Raw genomic sequence first — 21586 nt, forward strand, 5'->3', positions numbered from 1 at the left:
AAAAACAAAAACATCCTTTCCTTCCAATACTGCAGATGAGAGGGAACTCGCCTGCCATCTCTCCCACCACCAACAGCACAGCTCCATTTGGCCTCAAGCCTCGATCAGGTAAATTAAAACCTCAGCGTCCTGACACTTCGAAACACTCAGTTGTTTCCCTTTAGCCTCTTAAATGTGTATGTGTTAGCGTGAACAGCCTTGTGAATGCGCTCTGGTGAACATTGAGTCCTAGCCTCAGAGCTGCAGCTTGGGGAGGCCAGACTTTGGAGCCTTGTTCTCAGTGAATCATCTGCTATGTCCATGTTATCAGTAGTAGATATCATAGCTGCTTTCCAATCCGAGCAAAGAGAAAATGTGATGGGGCATGTTAGTGGGGAAGAAATATTCTAATGAGTGTTTTACCCAGGGAAGATAAAATAGCTAGCGCTTTGCCCCAGTGGTTCCTAGGAAGGTGCTGAGCTAAAGAGCAGCCTCTGACAGGGTGACTCCTCTAAAATATCCTTTGTTGGCTTTCTAACCCTTGTAAGGTTATGCATTTCCTCCTGCAACAGGGTGATCATTTCAAGGCTCACATGAGTGGCCAGGAGTCATTTCTTTAAAAGAGGCTTTCTGCATCAAAAACTAATGATATACTCTATGATGACTAACATAACATAATAAAATAAAATTTAAAAAAGCCTTTCTGCTTATATTATCTACTTTCTTTTAATTTATTGTTAGTGTATTCACAGATGTAAATTATAACAATGTGCAAAATAACTATTGGTTTTAAAAAGGACGATGATGCATAAAAAAATTTGGTTCTTCTGATTTCTCCACTGAAGTTCTAGCACTGTCTACCTTCTTTTAGTCCTTTTTTATTTTAATACTTTTGGATCTTTGCATACACTCATGACTATAATGCTTTTTTTTGGTTAATTTTTTATTGTTATGTTAATCACCATATATTACATCATTTGTTTTGGTGTAGTGTTCCATGATTCATTGTTTGTTCATAACACCCAGTGCTCCATGCAGAATGTGCCCTCTTTAATACCCATCACCAGGCTAATCCATCCCCCTACCCTTCTCCCCTCTAGAACCCTCAGTTTGTTTTTCAGACTATAATGCTTTTAAGTAACTGCTAAGAAGGGACTCAGACACATTTAAGCAAAAATCTAGTAAAGAACTTAGATGTCTTGGGTTTTTCAGTAAAGCATTTTGGCAAACAGAAGTTATATACGTGTATATTTTGTAAACAGGTACCCATAAAAAAACAAATATAATTCCTTTATGAAGGAAACTTTTTCGTTTGGGGAGCAGGTTGATTGATGCATAACATGTAGCCAGGTGTAATGGTTTCCTGGCATTCTGGATGGGCTATAAGGCAAAGCTATTTGAGAAAATGCTGGGACATGGCAAAGGTTAGTAGGTGTGTTATGGAAAGCCAAATTATGCATGAAATAAGGCTCAAATGACTGGCCTCCTCATTTATGGCAGTGAGCGTATGCAGTCAGATCTGGGCTGGGCTTCCATTTCCCTGGGGTCTCACGTGTGTACCAGGAGACATGATCAGGTGGGCACCTCTCCCCCGTGCCTTCAGTGACGGCCTTCCAGGAGAGTTATCGCTGTGTATTCAGGACCTCAGACTGGGCTACAGATTTGCTTCTAATCCTTACAGGTAGTTTTAAGGAATTTTAAATATATTTCATAAATGAGCAATCAAAAGGTGAATGAATCCTCAAAGACCAATATTCTTTTGAATATACATCTTTACAATTTAGTTGTAAAATTGTTCAATGATATTTTTTCCTCTCTTTTATGGAGTCCAAACTTGGCTTATCAATATTGTACTTGTACTGTTCAACCATTTCAAATTCATTGTAGTGGTGGAAAAAGAAAGGGGGTATTTATTTTGAATAGCAGAAAACAAAGATAATTTCCTCTGCAAGCTTCCAACCTTTCTATAATGCTGACTGTGGAAACTGTTCTAGTCGTTGAAAGCTTTGTGGAGTTTGGTTGCTGTAAATAATGTGATTTATCATCAGGAACATCAAGTGGCATGTTGGAATTTTATAAAACTGCATTACATATTGGGGATTTCTTCATTTTATTTAGTAATTTAAACATATTACAGTATGTATTTTTCACATTTTCTAAAAAATAATATATATAGCAATCTTAATTGAAGATGATACAATTTAAAAAGAAGTTCTATTTGATTGAGTAGCTTTGGAACTTTTGAAAGCCAATGAACTTTTCTTTTCAAGTTAAGTATATGGATTTATGTGATTTCTGTGTTATAAATAAAAATAGACTGCTCAAATCAGCAAATTGGAATAAGAACTTAGATTCTTAAGTAGGCTGATAGTTTTCTTCAAAAGAACATTTTTTTTCTCTTCTGTTTTCCTCCAAAGAGAGACAACTGTATATACTCAAATATTCATTCCTAACTCAGAAGTGCTTGAAATTGATTGACTTCTATTGGTGAATGAGGTTTGTTGTTAAAGAGACCCTGCTAGTGTCAGAAAATGTTTTCCTGCTGATCGGTACCAAGACAGTATTGAGGGGTGTGTGTGTCCAGGGTTGAGCAGAGTTGGCTCGCTACAGCTATCAATAAAGCATGCCAGTAGCCTTTATTTATTTTTTTTTTTAGGGAGAATTTTTTTTTAATTTTAAAGATTTTTTTTATTTTTTAACACAGAGAGAGAGAGACAGAGAGAGAGGTAACCTTTAAAGAGAAATTTTACATTGCCTTGGAAAAAAATTGACACATGGTAAACACTGATTCTGTAATAGTCTCATTTCTAAATAATAGATATATTTACACATATTAAGCTTTGTCTATGTAACCGAATTTTTTTGTGTGAATCGTATTTGCTACGATGTTAGTTTTCTAGAAGGTTTTGAAAAAAGGTGTGTGGTAGGTCTTCTGCTTTGTATGTATGTTGACTGTGGGTACGCTTCCTATCTGCGGACATGATTCGTTAGGACTCTGAGTCTGTGGGCTTGCAGAACTGTTAAGGTTAACAATATTAACTGCATGCAAAGTATATGATTGATAAGTACTAACACTCGGTTTTTATCATTCTTTTTATTTCATGCGCCATCTTTCATTCTCCTCCTATATTGTACATTTGAATTTAAATCCCATAATATGAAATTCGCTTCATTTCCATACAAACCTTATGCCATTTGTGAAATGCTGCTGTCCCTTTGGTTTTTCCTGGTCCTTGTCCAACTGTACGCGGACCGGCTCTCTTGCTCTCCTGCAGACCCAGCCCTCACTCTTCCTCCTATCTCCTTCAACAAACTTACACAGGCACAAACATGGGACAGCTCTAGCTACAGTGTTCCATCTGAAGGAGACAGTGACAATGGTAGGTGGCCTTGTACCTGTTCTTCAATGTGCTCATTAATAAGCCAATGAATATACTGATCGTTCATTTCTGTGCAGCCGAGGACAGAGTATATTCACCTGCATGCCTGCTCTAAGAACCAATGAGAAAAGCTGGAAAGCAAAGTCCAGAAAAGTGCATGGGGATTGTTCTCTAGCAGTTTGTCGAACTACATTTAATTAACTTGAAAGTTCTGACTTTCTGGAGGACTTTACCATAATTTCTTTCTCTACCTTTTCCGCTTGGGTTTTTTTGTTGTTGTTGTTTTGTTTTTTGTGTTTTGTTTGCTTGTTTATAAAAATTGGGGGTTGCACATTTGGAGTGTCTCTGCTTGCTCCTGCATCTGCACCAAAGTGATGAATTTGATCTTTTATTATCTATGCTTAACCGTATGAGATTTTTAAGGTAATTAATACCATGGCTGATCGCTGAGTGGTGCACTAAAAATAATGTTAACATTGAGAAATTGCTAAAAATGAAGAGAAATCACTTTCCTTCTTTTTTTTGTGATTTGCACATTTTAACTTTTGATACCTTCTACCTTTTCGAGTGTCTGTTCACCTATATGATATTCAAATTGGCCTGAAAATCAAATGTGCCAATAAAAAGATTGGACAGCTCGTTGGATTATTATGAATATCTTTTAGTTTTGTGCCATTAAATAGCCTGAAAGATGAAAACAAAATATAGTTATCTAGACCTACATGCCACATAGATCAGAATCTCCATTTAGCCTAATGTTAGTTAAGATTTTAAACATTTTATTCTAAGATACAAAGTGACAAAAGTAATGTTAAATGAAGCGGCATGATTTATAGGGAAGAGAAGTGAGATATGAGGTATAACCAAAATGCAAACACAATAGGAAAATAAATTTTCCGATCATAGTTATTTTTTAATCGAAGTATGTTATACAGAAAAAATATATTTAAAACATTTGCTGTGATTTCTGGTCAAAATTCAATAAAAAAATTTTCCAGTTTCCTTATAAAGAAGGATACATGTATATTTTGGCAGGTTAGTTGTAAAACGAGTTTTACTATTTCATAGATTTCTAAATTTTTTTAACCACAAATAAGTATGCTTCAACAACAGCAGCAATGAGACAAAAGTCCCTCCTTATACCATCCCTATTTTAAAATCTGGAAGTTGAAGAGGACTCAGTGGAAACTTTCTTGAGAAACTGTTCCTTTACTCAAAAATAAAAAAAGAGGGGGAGAGGCATTTTTGTTTTTCAGAAAGCCTGGCTATTTATGGGTCTGCTGTTGTTTAAAGGAAATCAAGCCTAAAATGAAAGATTTATGTGTGATTTGGTATTTCCTTAGGAGTGATATCTGAAACCAAAGGACTTTTTTTGTTTGTTTGTTTGTTTGTTTAAGCTGGGAAAGATCTAGTCATGTTATGTAGCAGAATTTCTATCTATATCGATGCGCCAGCTAAAACCAGAAAGGTGAGGTCACACCATTACGTCGTGATGGAGGTGAGGCCACCCAGGGTCCTAGCTCTGCACCGTCTCCATACTCACTCTGCGGCTGTTTACTGAGGACTCTCAGTGCAGGCTATAAGCCAGACTGCCTTCTTTTTATTAAAAATCCTAAGAGTTCCTTAGAAATTAATAATTGTAGAAATCTCTCTGAAAATAAAATCACCTTGCACTCTTTACTTGGCATTGTTTTTGTACGACTGCAAATTCCAGAGATGCACGTGTAGCTGTCAAGCTGTACCATAATCGTAATAAAGGAATTAACTCTCGATATTCATGTGGTTCCATCAGTCACATCAGGTAACGGGTGGTTGTCGTTTATCCCTATTGGCAGTTTGTCTAGAAGGTGTTGTGGACAACAGAAAATTTTCTTTGTCTTTACATTGTCTTTACAAATAAATATTTGTGCAGGTTCCCAGATCTGACTTTTCACATGCTTCTTCATTCTCTTTGTGCTCCACTTGGCCTTGTGATTTTGATATATTTTCCAAAGCATTTTTTAAATTAATGAAGCTGCACTATACTTATTCACAAGCATACAGAGTAATCTTGCAAGAGAAATACAGCCTGCGATTTTATGTTGTTCTTACTCATTCCTCTTAAGTAGGAGATCCTGTTCAGTGGCCATTCTTGGCATTTCCAAGCTGAGTAGCACATCAGTTTTGTTTCCCCCTATTCCTGGTCTCCATTATCTGTACCTGTCTCAACCTTTGTAAAGAAATGGCATCTTATCCCCGACTCAACCCAGTGTGTAATGCAGTTTGTCTTTCATTTATATTTTTTTTAGTGTTGGGTAAAGTTGGCATTTTTAGACCTTGTTCACTGTCTTGCTTTATATTAAAATTCCCCTTTAATTAAGTTCTTTTCAGTATTTCATTCCAGATATGTCTCATTTTCAATTCCCCATCTTTTTCTAAAACTCTTTCTTCAAAGTAATAAAAAATGGCAAAGTGGCTAGAAGGTCCTTGGAAGTTTGCATTCCCGCAGTCCCCAGAGTTCTGCCCCTTGAGACGGATGGGGAGGCTGTGGAGGGTGGGGAGGGTGGGGAGGCTGTGGAGGATGGGGAGGCTGTGGAGGATGGGGAGGCTGTGGAGGGTGGGGAGGGTGGGGAGGGTGTGTGCAGGGCTGTGGGGCGCTCCTGGCGCTGGGTGAGGCAGCTTCACTTGAACTGGTTCTTAACTTAGGAACAATTTCTTCTCTTTCTTTTGCTCTTGTGCCCTGTTACTACTCTGCCTCTTTCCTGCCTTTCCCCTTCACTTTGAAGTGAAAACTGTTCCTGTCTTCTTCTTTTCCCCCTTTTTTTGTTGTTCCTATCTTCTTTTGAATCATTGTCTCTTTTTCATTTGCAATTAGTTCGTGGGTGCTAATTTATACTTATTTAAAATCGGCCATTTAATTATCACTGGAGAATGAATGAATGAATGGACATACCCATCTTAGGCCAATTTACAGACATTTTCTAAGTTTTGCAATAATCTTGCACTTCTGTGTATTATTTTCCCCATACAAAAATGAGGACATAGGCCATGAGAGGCGTTTCAGCAATTCTTAGCCCTAGCCCTGTATTAGAATCATCTGAGTGTTTTTAAGACTGTAGCTGCCTAGCTCCACACTCAGAGGTGCTAATTTATTTGGTGTCACAAGGACTCTACACATTAATTAGTTTTTTACTGATTTTTATGTTATATTCAAGTAGGTCAAAGTCACTAGGTTAGAATAAATTGCCCAAAATTATAGAGAGGAAATATGAGCATTTGGAGGGTAGAGAGAGAATGTATCTAATTCATTTTGGGGCACAGAAGGGAATAAATGAATGCATTAGTCAGATTTCTAATTCACATTAGCCAGGAGCTAAAGCCCCTGGTATTTTTGCAGAGCCGTTTTATTTTGCTGCCCTTGAATTTGTGTATCTTAAACATCACACCCAGTCCAGGTTCTTAACTTCCAAGGAGAAACTGAGAGCTAAATTTCAAAACCCCATACGTCCATGGAGAAGAAATCTCTCATCGAGTTAAACTTAGGTAATAAAGGTTAATAATATAGACTGATAAATTTTATACCAGGAGTGCATTTCACATAATAATTAAATAAGCATTTCAGGGAATTTTTACTTATTTATTTATTTATTTAAGATTTTATTTATTTATTTGACAGAGAGAGACACAGCGAGAGAGGGAACACAAGCAGGGGGAGTGGGAGAGGGAGAAGCAGGCCTCCCGCGGAGCAGGGAGCCCGATGTGGGGCTCGATCACAGGACCCTGGGATCATGACCTGAGCCGAAGGCAGATGCTTAACGACTGAGCCACCCAGGCACCCCTTCAGGCAAATTTTAGAGCAGTGGGATTTCTTGATTTAACTAAAAGATATTCTTGGGGTGCCTGGGTGGCTCAGTTGATTGAGCAGCTGACTCTTGATTTCAGCTCAGGTCATGGTCTTGGGGTCCTGGAATTGAGCCCTGTGTTGGGCTCCACGCTCAGCGAGGAGTCTGCTTGAGGATTCTCTCTCCCTTTCCCTCTGCCCCTCCCACCACTCTCTCTCTCTCTCTCAAATATATAAATAAATCTTTTTTAAAAAAGATATTCTTAAACAAATAGAGAAATGATTTCTTGTGCACATTCTTAAATGTCTATTGTATACTTTGTGCTAGGCATGAGGTTCATTATTACGGATATGACTCTGCAAAAGACAAACAAGGTATCTGCTTCTATAGAACTTTTATTTCAGAGTCAAATGAATTCAGACCTGGAAACCAAGCTTCAGTAGATTTTTCATGACAGGAAAAACTGAGGTGACTGATTATCAGGGTAGGATAATCTCTGCAAAGATACTTTCCAAATAGACTGATCTTTGAATGAGGGGAATTTTTGAAACACTTGTTTCATTTTTTCATCCATCAAACAGCTTTGTGGGGTAGGAGGAGACATACAAATTGGAAACAGACATAAACTCTTACAGAGTCATGGAGAGGAACAGATCTAGACTGCAAGAGAGAAAGTGATGAGTACCACTAGAGAGACACAGATAAAGAATTCTGTACGTTGATAGCTCACTCCCGGGTCGGGGATGAGGGTGAGGAGAAAAGTGAAGGAAGTAGCAGAGATATTGGAAAAATCAGTGGAATTTGACCTGTACCTGCAAAGATGAATTTGACATTCTGCACAAACATATCCATCATTCCTTGCAGAGGCTTTGCTTAGAGATTTGTCTCTTCTGCTAAATAAATTACAAATAGGAGCAAAGCAAATCATCTTTTCCATTCTTTGAATGTTATTTATTAGATACATAGTAATTAAACAATTAAGCAGGACTAATTTTTCCTGCCTCTTTAATCACCATTACATCACCCACTTTTTTGTCTCTTCCTACACACACACACACACACACACACACACACACACACACACACAGTCCTCCACACACTTCCTCTGCTCTCTTCTCCTTTTTTTTGCTTCTTAATTACACTTAAATAGGGTGGCATTTGATTTGAAAGACAGGTTCTAACAGTGCAGCTCTTCTTAATATTGTAGCCTCGAATTAAACTTTCCCCCTGAATTAAATAAGGAAGTTCTTAAAATTTAGTGATAGGAAATTAAGGAAAAAACAATAATTCTTCTATAGATCAGTTTCCCAAAGCTTCGGCTCAGGCTGGTCACTACACGTGTATTATTTAAATATGACTTGAAAGAAAAGAAAAAAAACTGTAGGTAATAGAATCAGAGCTACCATCATGATCCCATTAAAATGGTTCTGTCATAACAGACCTCGCAACATAAGCAAACATGTATGTGCTCTGTAGAGTTATTATTAGTCTAAAGTTTGTTTTAATATCTCATATATTCTACAGTAATTAATCTACTTAGAAAACTAATAATACTGTAGTCATGGTTTCCAATAATTTTAGGTACTTTTGAGATATTCATTTAAAAAAACACAGTTCAAATGTGTTTTAACACTTTGTGATTGCTTAACATTCATAGAGCAAGTACCCAAGCATGCATTTTATATTTTTAAGATGCATGGGAATTTAAGATGAAAAATGATGCTGGGACATTAAAACCCAGACACCACTGTATTATCTTATCTCACATAGGGTTCTAACAAGGCATAGATATTTGAATTGTGTGCTGTTAAACAAAAGCTCATGGTTAATTTAACTTCCTGATAGTTTTGTATTCGAAAGAAATCTGCCAATAAAAACATATTGAAAATATTAAGCATGCTGTATTAGATAAGATTGCCCCCTAGAAAAAAGGCAAAGGGAAATAAAACCTCCAAAGAAAACATTAGCATTGTTTAAACAATGTTGGGGCGCCCCTTGCTGGCTAGTGTATGTATTATTCAACTCTGCTCACATTCCTTGACTTTTTTGGTAAATTTGGTTGACTTCTTTTTTGGGGGGTGTGGATTATTTCTAAAATTTTACATTACAATATATATCTCTTCTGGATGTTATGTTAAGTGGGTAGATTTTTTTGTTGGTCTTGGTAAGATTCAAAGGCAAGTGTAATGCATTTCCAGTTTCTTCCTGGCTTCCTAGTTTGTCCACCTTCTCCTATTTTGCCTTTGCTCTGCAAACTGCTCATCTCTCCCTGCAGGTTATGCTACCCTGCTTGCTTTGCTGGACTTGCCTTGATTTTTTAAATAATCGGTCTCACTTCCTGTGGGTTTGGTTTCTGTGGGTTTTGGTGACAGCCCTTTGATGACATGTCTTTGGCTCTTTTTGCCGGTGACTTCCCTGGATGGCTTGAAGCAGAGGCCCAGGCCCCAGGCTGACTTCTCCCTGAAGTCCCAGGAGGTGTCATGTCTAGTAGACCTCCCTTTTTCTCCATTTACTGTAAATCAAAGTTTTATTAAGACAACTTTCTGATCTTCCATAGAGCATCAGAATACTGGTTCACATATCCTACAACTGACTTAGAAAATACTGAGATGTGAGAAGCTTAGTGCAAGTCATTTTATTTACTTATTCATTTATTTACTTATTTATTTATTTGAGAGAGAGAGTGTGCACATATGAGCGGGAGGGGCAAAGGGCGAGGGAGAGAGTGAGAGAATCTAAAGCAGACTCCCCACTGAGCACCGAGCCTGGTACAGGGCTCAGTCTCAGGATTCTGAGATTAAGACCTGACCCCAAACCAAGAGTCAGATGCTTAACTGACTGAGCCACCCAGGTGCCCGCATGTAAGTCATTTATTAAGGTGGTTTCATCCAAAGGTACACATTGAGATTAAAATGACATAGTTGGGTGAGCATGCGATAATCGATTATAGGGAGTGGACTCAAGTTTTTCTATTCTAAGTATATTTGTAAACCATATTTAACTTTTTTAAAAAATTAGTAAATTGAAGTAACTTTTTAAAAATTTTTATTGTTATGTTAATCACCATATATTACATCATTAGTTTTTGATGTAGTGTTCCATGATTCATTGTTTGTGCATAATACCCAGTGCTCCATGCAGAATGTGCCCTCCTTAATACCCATCACCAGGCTAACCTATCCCCCTACCCACCTCCCCTCTAGAACCCTCAGTTTGTTTTTCAGAGTCCATCATCTCTCATGGCTCGTCTCCCCCTCTGACTTACTCCCCTTCATTCTTCCCCTCCTGCTATCTTCTTCTTTTTCTTTTTTCTTAGTATATGTTGCATTATTTGTTTCAGAAGTACAGATCTGCGATTCAACAGTCTTGCACAATTCACAGCGCTCACCATAGCACATACCCTACCCAATGTCTATCACCCAGCCACCCCATCCCTCCCACCCCCCACCACTCCAGCAACACTCAGTTTGTTTCCTGAGATTAAGAATTCCTCATATCAGTGAGGTCATATGATACATGTCTTTCTCTGATTGACTTATTTCACTCAGCATAACACCCTCCAGTTCCATCCACGTCGTTGCAAAAGGCAAGATCTCATTCCTTTTGATGGCTGCATAATATTCCATTGTGTATATATACCACCTCTTCTTTAGCCATTCATCTGTCGATGGACATCTTGGCTCTCTCCACAGTTTTGCTATTGTGGACATGGCTGCTATAAATATTGGGGTGCACGTACCCTTTCGGATCCCTACATTTGTATCTTTGGGGTAAATACCCAGTAGTGCAATTCCTGGATCGTATGGTAGCTCTATTTTCAACTGTTTGAGGAACCTGCATACTGTTTTCCAGAGTGGTTGCACCAGCTTGCATTCCCACCAACAGTGTAGGAGGGTTCCCCTTTCTCCACATCCCCGCCAACATCTGTCGTTCCCTGACTTGTTAATTTTAGCCATTCTGACGGGTGTGAGGTGGTATCTCATTGAGGTTTTGATTTGGATTTCCCTGATGCCTAGCGATGTTGAGCACTTTTTCATGTGTCTGTTGGCCATTTTGGACGTCTTCTTTGGAAAAATGTCTGTTCATGTCTTCTGCCCATTTCTTGATTGGATGATTTGTTCTTTGGGTATTGAGTTTGATAAGTTCTTTATAGAGTTTGGATACCAGCCCTTTATCTGATATGTCATTTGCAAATATTTTCTCCCATTCTGTCGGTTGTCTTTTGGTTTTGTGGACTGTTTCTTTTGCTGTGCAAAAGCTTTTTATATGGTGAAATCCCAATAGTTCATTTTTGCCCTTGCTTCCCTTGCCTTTGGCGATGTTTCTAGGAAGAAGTGGCTGCAGCTGAGGTCGAAGAGGTCGCTGCCTGTGTTCTCCTTTAGGATTTTGATGGACTCCTGTCTCACGTTTAGGTCTTTCAAGCATTTGGAGTCTATTTTTGTGTGTGGTGTAAGGAATGGTCCAGTTTCATTCTTCTGCATGTGGCTGTCCAATTTTCCCAACACCATTTGTTGAAGAGACTGTCTTTTTGCCATTGGACATTCTTTCCTGCTTTGTCAAAGATAAGTTGACCTTGAGTTGAGGGTCCATTTCTGGGCTCTCGATTCTGTTCCATTGATCTATGTGTCTGTTTTTGTGCCAGTACCATACTGTCTTGATGATGACAGCTTTGTAATAGAGCTGGAAGTCTGGAATTGTGATGCTGCCAGCTTTGTTTTTTTTTTTTTTTTCAATATTCCTCTTGCTATTCGGGGTCTCTTCTGGTTCCATACAAATTTTAGGATTATTTGTTCCATTTCTTTGAAAAAAGTGCATGGTATTTTGATGGGGATTGCATTGAATGTGGAGATTGCTCTAGGTAGCATTGACATCTTCACAATGTTGGTTCTCCCAATCCATGAGCATGGAACGTTTTTCCATTTCTTTGTGTCTTCTTCAATTTCTTTCATGAGTCTTTTATAGTTTTCTGAGTACAGATCCTTTGCCTCTTTGGTTAAATTTATTCTTAGGTATCTTACGGTTTTGGGTGCAATTGTAAATGGGATCGACTCCTTGATTTGTCTCTCTTCTGTCTTGTTGTTGGTGTATAGGAATGCCACTGATTTCTGTGCATTGATTTTATATCCTGCTACTTTACTGAATTCCTGTATGAGTTCTAGCAGTTTTGGGGTGGAGTCTTTTGGGTTTTCTGCATACAGTATCATATCATCTGCAAAGAGTGAGAGTTTGACTTCCTCTTTGCCGATTTGGATGCCTTTGATTTCTTTTTGTTTTCTGGTTGCAGTGGCTAGGACTTCTAATACTATGTTGAATAGCAGTGGTGATCGTGGACATCCCTGCTGCGTTCCTGACCTTAGGGGAAAAGGTCTCAGCTTTTCCCCATTGAGAATGATATTCGCTGTAGGTTTTTCATAGATGGCTTTTATGATATTGAGGTATGTACCCTCTATCCCTATACTCTGAAGAGTTTTGATCAAGAAAGGATGCTGTACTTTGTCAAATGCTTTTTCTGCATCTATTGAGAGGATCATATGATTCTTGTTCTTTCTTTTGTTAATGTATTGTATCACGTTGATTGATTTGCGGATGTTGAACCATCCTTGCAGCCCAGGGATAAATCCCACTTGGTCGTGGTGAATAATCCTTTTAATGTACTGTTGGATCCTCTTGGCTAGTATTTTGGTGAGAATTTTTGCATCCATGTTCATCAAGGATATTGGTCTGTAATTCTCCTTTTTGATGGGGTCTTTGTCTGGTGTGGGGATCAAGGTAATGCTGGCCTCATAAAATGAGTTTGGAAGTTTTCCTTCCATTTCTATTTTTTGGAACAGTTTCAGGAGAATAGGTATTAATTCTTCTTTTAATGTCTGATAGAATTCCCCTGGGAAGCCATCTGGCCCTGGGCTTTTGTTTCTTGGGAGATTTTTGATGACTGCTTCAATTTCCTTAGTGGCTATAGGTCTGTTCAGGTTTTCTCTTTCTTCCTGGTTCAATTTTGGTAGTTGATACATCTCTAGGAATGCACCCATTTCTTCCAGGTTATCTAATTTGCTGGCATAGAGTTGCTCATAATATGTTCTTATAATTGTTTGTATTTCTTTGGTGTTGGTTGTGATCTCTCCTCTTTCATTCATGATTTTGTGTATTTGGGTCATTTCTCTTTTCTTTTTGATAAGTCTGGCCAGGGGTTTATCAGTCTTGTTAATTCTTTCAAAGAAGCAGTTCGTAGTTTCGTTGATCTGTTCTACTGTTCTTTTGGTTTCTAGTTCATTGATTTCTGCTCTGATCTTTATTATTTCTCTTCTCCTGCTGGGTTTAGGCTTTATTTGCTGTTCTTTCTCCAGCTCCTTTAGGTGTAGGGTTAGGTTGTGTATTTGAGACCTTTCTTGTTTCTTGAGAAAGGCTTGTATTGCTATATACTTTCCTCTCAGGACTGCCTTTGCTGTATCCCAAAGATTTTGAAGTTGTGTTTTCATTTTCATTGGTTTCCATGAATTTTTTTTAATTCCTTAATTTCCTGGTTGACCCATTCATTCTTTAGTAGGATGCTCTTTAGCCTCCATGTATTTGAGTTCCTTCTGACTTTCCTCTTGCCATTGAGTTCTAGTTTCAAAGCATTGTGGTCTGAAAATATGCAGGGAATAATCCTAGTCTTTTGGTACCGGTTGAGACCTGATTTGTGACCTAGGATGTGATCAATTCTGGAGAATGTTCCATGGGCACTAGAGAAGAATGTGTATTCCATTGCTTTGGGATGGAATGTTCTGAATATGTCTGTGAAGTCCATTTGGTCCGGTGTGTCATTTAAAGTCTTTATTTCCTTGTTGATCTTTTGCTTAGATGATCTGTCCCTTTCAGTCAGGGAGGTGTTAAAGTCCCCCACTATTATTGTATTGTTGTCAATGTGTTTCTTTGCTTTTGTTATTAATTGCCTTATATAATTGGCTGCTCCCATGTTAGGGGCATAGATATTTACAATTGTTAGATCTTTTTGTTGGATAGACCCTTTAAGTAGGATATAGTGTCCTTCCTCATCTCTTATTACAGATTTGATTTAAAATCTAATTTGTCTGATATAAGGATTGCCACCCCAGCTTTCTTTTGGTGTCCATTAGCATGGTAAATGGTTTTCCACCCCCTCACTTTCAATCTGGGGGTGTCTTTGCATCTAAAATGAGTCTCTTGCAGACAGCATATGGATGGGTCTTGTTTTTTAATCCAATCTGATAGCCTGTGTCTTTTGACTGGGGCATTTAACCCATTTACATTCAGGGTAACTATTGAAAGGTATGAATTTAGTGCCATTGTATTGCCTGTAAGGTGACTGTGACTGCATATTGTCTGTGTTCCTTTCTGATCTATGCTGCTTTTAGGCTCTCTCTTTGCTTAGAGGACCCCTTTCGATATTTCTTGGAGGGCTGGTTTCGTGTTTGCAAATTCCTTTAGTTTTTGTTTGTTCTGGAAGCTTTTTATCTCTCCTACTTTCAATGACAGCCTAGCTGGATATAGTATTCTTGGCTGCATATTTTTCTCGTTTAGTGCTCTGAAGATATCTTGCCAGTCCTTTCTGGCCTGCCAGGTCTCTGTGGATAGGTCTGTTGCCAATCTAATGTTTCTACCATTGTAGGTTACATCTCTTCTCCCGAGCTGCTTTCAGGATTTTCTCTTTGTCTCTGAGACTTGTAAGTTTTACTATTAGATGTCGGGGTGTTGACCTATTATTATTGATTTTGAGAGGGGTTCTCTGTGCCTCCTGGATTTTGATGCCTGTTTCCTCACATTAGGGAAGTTCTCTGCTATTATTTGCTCCAATATACCTTCTGCCCCCCTCTCTCTTTCTTCTTCTTCTGGGATCCCAATTATTCTAATGTTGTTTCGTCTTATCGTATCAATTATCTCTCAAATTCTGCTCTCGTGATCCTGTAGTTGTTTATCTCTCTTTTTCTCAGCCTCTTTATTTTCCATCATTTGGTCTTCTATATCGCTGATTCTCTCTTCTGCCTCATTTATCCTAGCAGTTAGTGCCCCCATTTTTGATTGCACCTCATCAATAGCCTTTTTGATTTCGACTTGGTTAGATTTTAGTTCTTTTATTTCTCCAGAAAGGGTTTCTCTAATAACTTCCACGCTTTTTTCAAGCCCAGCTAGTATCTTTAGAGTCATGATTCTGAACTCTAGGTCTGACATCATACTAATGTCTGTATTGAGTAGGTCCCTGGCTGATGGTACTACCTCTTTTTCTTTTTGCTGAGGTGATTTTTTTCGTCTTGTCCTTTTGTCCAGAGGAGAATAGATGAAAGAGAGAACAAAATGCTAATAGGTTAACAATGTCCCCAGCAAATATACTGTATACAAATCAGAAAAGATCTGAAAACAGGGGAAAAGAAAGGGAAAGAAAGAAAAAAGAAAGAGGAAAAAAAAAGATAAAAACAAAAACGGAACAATACAAAAAAAGCAGAATATGATCAAATATGATCAGGCTAATGCATAGATCAGTGCCACACACTAGATTTGGGGCATATTTTGGTCTGTTAGAAAAAAGTGCCTCCTAAAATTTTAAAGGAAGAAAGACATATATGTACAAAATAAGGGTTGATACAATGAAGGGATGGAAGAAGACTGTATAGATGAAAATTATAAAAGATTTTATAAAAGGAATTGATAAGATAAGTTGTTTGAAAAAAGAAAGAAGAAGATTTAAAAAAAAAAAGAAAAATGGGAGAGTACGTGATCAGGCAGGAGACTAGAACAAAGCCATACACTAGTGATTTAGGGTATATTTTAATCCATTAGAAGAAACTGTATCTCAAAATTTTAAAGAGAGAACAACTTATATATATATGCCAAAAATAAGGGTAACTACTATGAAGGGATAAAATATGACTCTGAAAATGAAAAATAAAAAATGTTTTTTTAAAAAAGGGATTGATAAGATGTTGGTTGAAAAAGGGAAAAAGAAAAATTAAAAAAAAAACAGTTAAAAAAATTAACTTTGATGAACTAATTAATCATGGTAAAAAAAAGCCATGAATTCTATGTGCAGTATTCCCCTAGCGCTGGAGTTCTCCCATTCTCCTTGATCGGTAAACTTGGTCTTGGCTTGCTGGCTGTTCGTGCTGATCTTCTGGGGGAGGGGCCTGTTGCTGTGGTTCCCAGATGGCTTTGCCGGATGCGGATTTGCCCCGCCCTTGTTGGTCCGGCTAAGCAAGCTGCTCAGGTTTGCTCTCAGGAGCTTTTGTTCCCTGCAAGCTCTCGGTACAGCTTTGGAGGACCGGGGTGAAAATGGTGGCCTCCCAATCTCCACCCGGAGGAGCTGAGAACTCGGGGCCCCGCTCCTCAGTGCGCCCCCAGAGAAAAGCAGTCACTCTAGTCTCCCTGGTCTCCGGCCGCACTCTGTGCTCACCCGGCCTGTGACCGAGCATTTCTATCTCTGGCACCCGACCCCGTGTGGAGTCTCCAAACCCAGCAGATCCCTGCGGCGCGCTCTCGTGCCGCTCCTTCTGGGGGAGGAAGGGGAGTCTCCCTGGCTCTGCCGCTTGTTGGGTCCCTGCTGGAGGAGCAGTGGCCCGACTGGGCCGCGGATCACGGTTTATGGCAACCCCGAGCTGAGAGCCCGCGCCTCGGCTCCGTCTCTGCAGCCGGCTTCCCCGCTCCGATACCTGGGAGCTCTGCCGCACTCAGGCATCCCCGGTCTTTCTGTGACCCTGAGGGTCCTGAGACCACACTGTCCCACGAGGGTTCCATCCCCTGCTTAGCCACTGGAGTGATGTCCCTCAGCGGAGCCGACTTCTAAAAGTTCCAATTTTGTGCTCCGCTGCTCTATCACTTGCCAGAAGCAGTCAACGGAGGCCCCCTCCCCCGCCGTCTATCCTCCCGAATATCGCCTCAGATTCACTTCTCTGCACGTCCTACCTTCCAGTAAGTGGTCGCTTCTCTGTTCAGAGAGTTGTTGCTACTCTCCTCTTCGATCTCCTGTTGAGTTCGTAGGTGTTCAGAATGGTTTGATCCCTATTCAGCTGAATTCCTGAGACCACAGACGAAATCCAGGTCTCCTACTCCTCCGCCATCTTGCTCTGCCCCCAAATTGAAGTAACTTTTTAAGTGGCCTGTAGGAAATATTTGTCAGAATAGAATAAAAGTTGCATGACCTTGTTTACATGATTTATATTATGGTGATCAAAATTACTGGAATTGTAGTACCCATGCAGCCTTCCCTGTGGTTGTGGTTTTTAAAACTGAAGTTCTTTGCCCAAAACTTCCTGGAGGGCTCCCCTACCCCACCTCGCCCCCTAAGCCCACATGCAGTCTGAAGGTCTATAGTACAGGAGGGGCAAATACAGCTCTTACCAGCACCTTGCTCTCCCTCCTGTGTGAATGGGAAATTGACAGTCTCGATGGGATACAAATCTCAAAGGAGAAAAAAAATTCAAGTTTAAATCTGCACTGGGCTTTGTATCCTAATAAAAAGTGATTAAAATCCTTGCTAGAATCACCATGCCATATGTAGAATATTGTGTACCTTCTTTATTAGTCTTTACAAGATGTTATCCTTCAGAGGTTTAGAGTATTTATTTTCTCTGGAGCCCGAGGCTGGCCGCCTTTCAGAGGGAGCTCTGCTGTTAGTTGCTGTTTGTGATGGTTGTAATTTTAAAGACGCGAAGCCAATGATGATCTCTTAAATTGCCTCTAATCTTGCCAGCTTTTCTAAAAGAAGTCTATGGTCATCTCTAAAGAACTAATTTTCTGGATATCGTGTCAGTGATGTAATAGAAGGCAGAGTTTTCCCACTCCACACTTAAAATACGTAGTAATCCTGTGTATCATCACTTAGTTCTTAACTCAGGCTTATAAAAAATTTTGGCCAACAGAAATATTAACCTGTCCTCATTTTTAACGTGTAAAGCAATTCTAGAGTCCTCTTCTTTGAATAAAATTATCTGAGTTGATGAAAGGATCATGAAACCCCAAGGATACATGAACACTTAGATGAAAGCAGCAGGAACATGAGAGAGGGGACATCTGTCAGAGCTGTGGCCTGGCATGGGTCCAAGGATGACCCACACCCTTCCCTGGATTCAGTCTATTATCACCAAAAATACAACTGTTATTAGTCTGCATAACTCAGTACAGTTTAAAATATAATCTTTAGAATATTCAAATCAAGCCTTCTGTGTGAAGTCAGAATTTGTTTCCATGAGTGCTAAGTGCATTATTTGAGGGTAAACTATTGATTTAACATCCATACGAGTAGTCCTATATGGCAACCTGTGGTAGGCACTCAATAAAGGCTTTTTTTTTTCCTTTTTATTACAGTGTTTCTAAGACCTCAGAGAAATTTGGAATCTATAGACCCACAGTTTACAATTCGGAGGAAAATGGAACAGATGAGAGAGGAGAAGGAACTGGTGGAACAACTCCGTGAGGTACCCCAGAAACAGTCCCTCCCTGAATACCCGTTCTCACCCAGAAACGTCCCTCCCCAAATACTCCTTTTCACCTAGAGACAGTCCATCCCTGAATACCCATTCTCACCCAGAAACAGTCCATCCCTGAATACCTGTTTTCACCCAGAAACAGTCCATCCCTGAATACCTGTTTTCACCCAGAAACAGTCCATCACTGAATACCTGTTTTCACCCAGAGACTGTCCATCCCTGAATACCCATTTTCACCCAGAAGACAGTCTGTCACTGAATACACGTTTTCACCCAGAAACAGTCCGTCCCTGAATACCTGTTTTCACCCAGAAACAGTCCGTCCCTGAATACCCGTTTTCAGAATTGAGGCAGCATTCTATACGTTTGAAAAATAGACTTTGAAGCGCTGCCAAAAGGCCTCATTTCAAATCCAGCCAGGTTACCTCCTGACTGATATTGGGCAAGTCACATAACATCCCTGATTTCAGTTTTTTTCATGCATTAAAACAATACTTCCCATCTTAGTGGGGTTTTGTGAGGAATATATGAGATAATGGAAGTTGAAATACATATGGATAAAACCTAGTATTGTTTCAATTCAGGTATGCTCTACAATAATATGCTGTCATTCTTTTACTTAGCAATAACATTCCATTAATTTAAAAATGTTTATCCTTACCCTACTTTGTATTCCAACTGATCAGAACTTTATAATCAGGCATTTAAGCAAAGCATTTGAGATCCTACCCAGAATGAAGTCTTGTGCTAGGTGCCAATGAAGATTTTAAGCTTGGTAATGGCAGGGAACATGGCTATCTTATTCTCTGTATTTCTGTTCCCACACAGCTTCTGGTGGGCACTCTGGAGGTATTTGTCTATCCTCATGGATACCTCTTGTATCTAGTTCAAGAGCTCATATATATATGAATATATGAAAAATCAAATAGCAGTGCATGGGTCGGTCGCCAGAGAACACATGGATATTAATTATTAAAGTCAGTGCACCATGAACTGCTTCATAAGTTCTTTATATTCAAGGACAAGTACAATAGCCATGGACCAGAAGAGTATAAGAAAGTCTAGAGGGGATAGATTTAAGGTACATCTTCTTCAGTCACTGGGTGATTGACTGCTACTGTGTACCAGGCAGTATTCTAGGAGATGGATATAGGAGAGAACATAAAGGTCCCTGCTGTCATGAAGCCTGTAGTCTATGAAAAGAGATAGTAAATGAGAAGGAAACAAATAAACATATAATTTTAGATGGCAATGAGTTCTGCAAATGAGAACTGAATCCCGTAAATAAAATCAAAGTTAAATTAAATTAAGGTAGGTCCACACCTTTGTTGCTACAGATGATACTTTATATATGGTTTAGCAGGGGGTCAGGAGGAAAGAATTAAAAACACAGAAACCCCTTCCCACTGCTTTAAGTCACCGTGGTTGGCTCAACAGTCCCAGGGAGAAAGACCTCTGTGGTTTGCCTAGAGTATTTGCATGTGCTGTAAATTTGGGAGGTGAACTTTCAGAGGAAGGTGAAAATAAGATCAGAAGCTGAGACATGCCTCTCAGAGTGACAGTTTTATTTTAAAGTGTGGGTTATGCTGGTTGTTTACATTTTCATTTATGATATAAAATAAGGGGCTGAAAGAGTGTACAGAAGAAAAGTAGGTGTCTACACACAGGACCGTTTTGAGAAGGAATTACGTGACACTGTTTTATGCACTGGGTTTCTAGAGCTTCATTTATTCCAAATCTCCAAATTAAGTCATTCTTTCTTGGGCTGTTATCCATTTAACAGGAACCACTGTTATAAAACAGAAACTTGTATTTGAAGTTCAGAAAGTTAATTTCTCTACTTCTGCTTCTGAGAAGATGGAACAGACCTACTTTTCCCTGTTACCCTCACTAAGTACAAGTAAAAACCATGGACATTATATATAAAATAAACATAAGAACACTCAGAAAGGTAGAGAGAAGACAGCAGTCTGGCTAGGGCCCCTCGGGACTAGAAATGACACCATGGTGAGCTCTGTGGGTTTTCTTTTTTGCCTCATATATCTCAGATCTGGAGCTGAAGTAGTTGGAAACCCAGAAATGCTAATGGGCACAATTTCTTTTAAAAGGCCACCCAAAAGCCATGGGATCTCTGTCACTGAGTATGAATTTATAATTATCTCAAAATAGAAAGTTCAATTTTTTTTAAGGGAGAAAAATTGATTTCTCAGCTAAAACATAATCTAAGAGAAAAGCATCCCTTAGTCCCTCCTCTGCCCCTGGCTGCCTGTCAGAACCAGTTGGACCTGCTTTCTGTTGGTCACCTCATTCTGGTTTTATATTTCCATAGCCAAGGCTGAGGCAACATTGAGCTCAAGAAGTAATCCGGTATTCCATTCACTCAACTTATTAAAAAATTTTAGGCACAGCTGAATTTGTTTTTCTACAGCAGGGTTTTTACTGTAATATCTTTTGAAAAAAGTTCAGTAATGTCAGTGTTTTCCAAGTGTTCCTGTTGTTCTTCCTCATAATGAAGTTAATGTCTCAATTCATAAATACCTGTAACTCTGTTTGACCCTCCATTGCCTGATGACACCTGGCTTCCCTCTGATTCCTCCCACAGAGCATCGAGATGAGACTCAAGGTCAGCCTGCACGAAGACCTGGGGGCCGCACTCATGGATGGCGTGGTCCTCTGCCACCTGGTCAATCACATCCGCCCGCGATCCGTCGCAAGCATCCACGTCCCCTCACCAGCAGTTGTAAGTAACACCAGATAAAGGGAAACTAACTTTCACATAAGACAGATTTTGGGGGGACAGTGTTGCTTGTTAAAGTTGCTGCCAGGGTTCCCCAGGACCTCAACAACTGGAAGAGTGGAAAAGAAAAAGCTCTGAATGAAGCAACATTTTCACCTAAAAAGGGAGAATATATAAATATGTAAGTGCCAGGAAAAGAATTTATTTCAAAGATAAAGCACATCATGTTAAAGG

The 21586-nt window shown here is 39.3% G+C and overlaps 1 protein-coding gene across 3 annotated transcripts in view; it reads left to right on the forward strand.

Annotated features, from left to right (window-relative positions):
* The window catches only part of LRCH1 (leucine rich repeats and calponin homology domain containing 1), a 196589-nt gene that overhangs the window by 151325 nt on the left and 23678 nt on the right, over window positions 1-21586 (forward strand). For all 3 annotated transcript variants that reach the window (XM_025874875.2, XM_025874874.2, XM_073894535.1), the window contains 3 exons: window positions 36-108; window positions 18494-18603; window positions 21218-21355. In XM_025874875.2, the coding sequence (XP_025730660.1) occupies window positions 36-108; window positions 18494-18603; window positions 21218-21355 (321 nt within the window). The remainder of the gene's footprint in view (window positions 1-35; window positions 109-18493; window positions 18604-21217; window positions 21356-21586) is intronic.

Source organism: Callorhinus ursinus, unplaced genomic scaffold, assembly GCF_003265705.2.
Source record: "Callorhinus ursinus isolate GAN/ISIS: 27379988/994484 unplaced genomic scaffold, GSC_fseal_2.0 scaffold7, whole genome shotgun sequence".
NCBI lineage: Eukaryota > Metazoa > Chordata > Mammalia > Carnivora > Otariidae > Callorhinus > Callorhinus ursinus.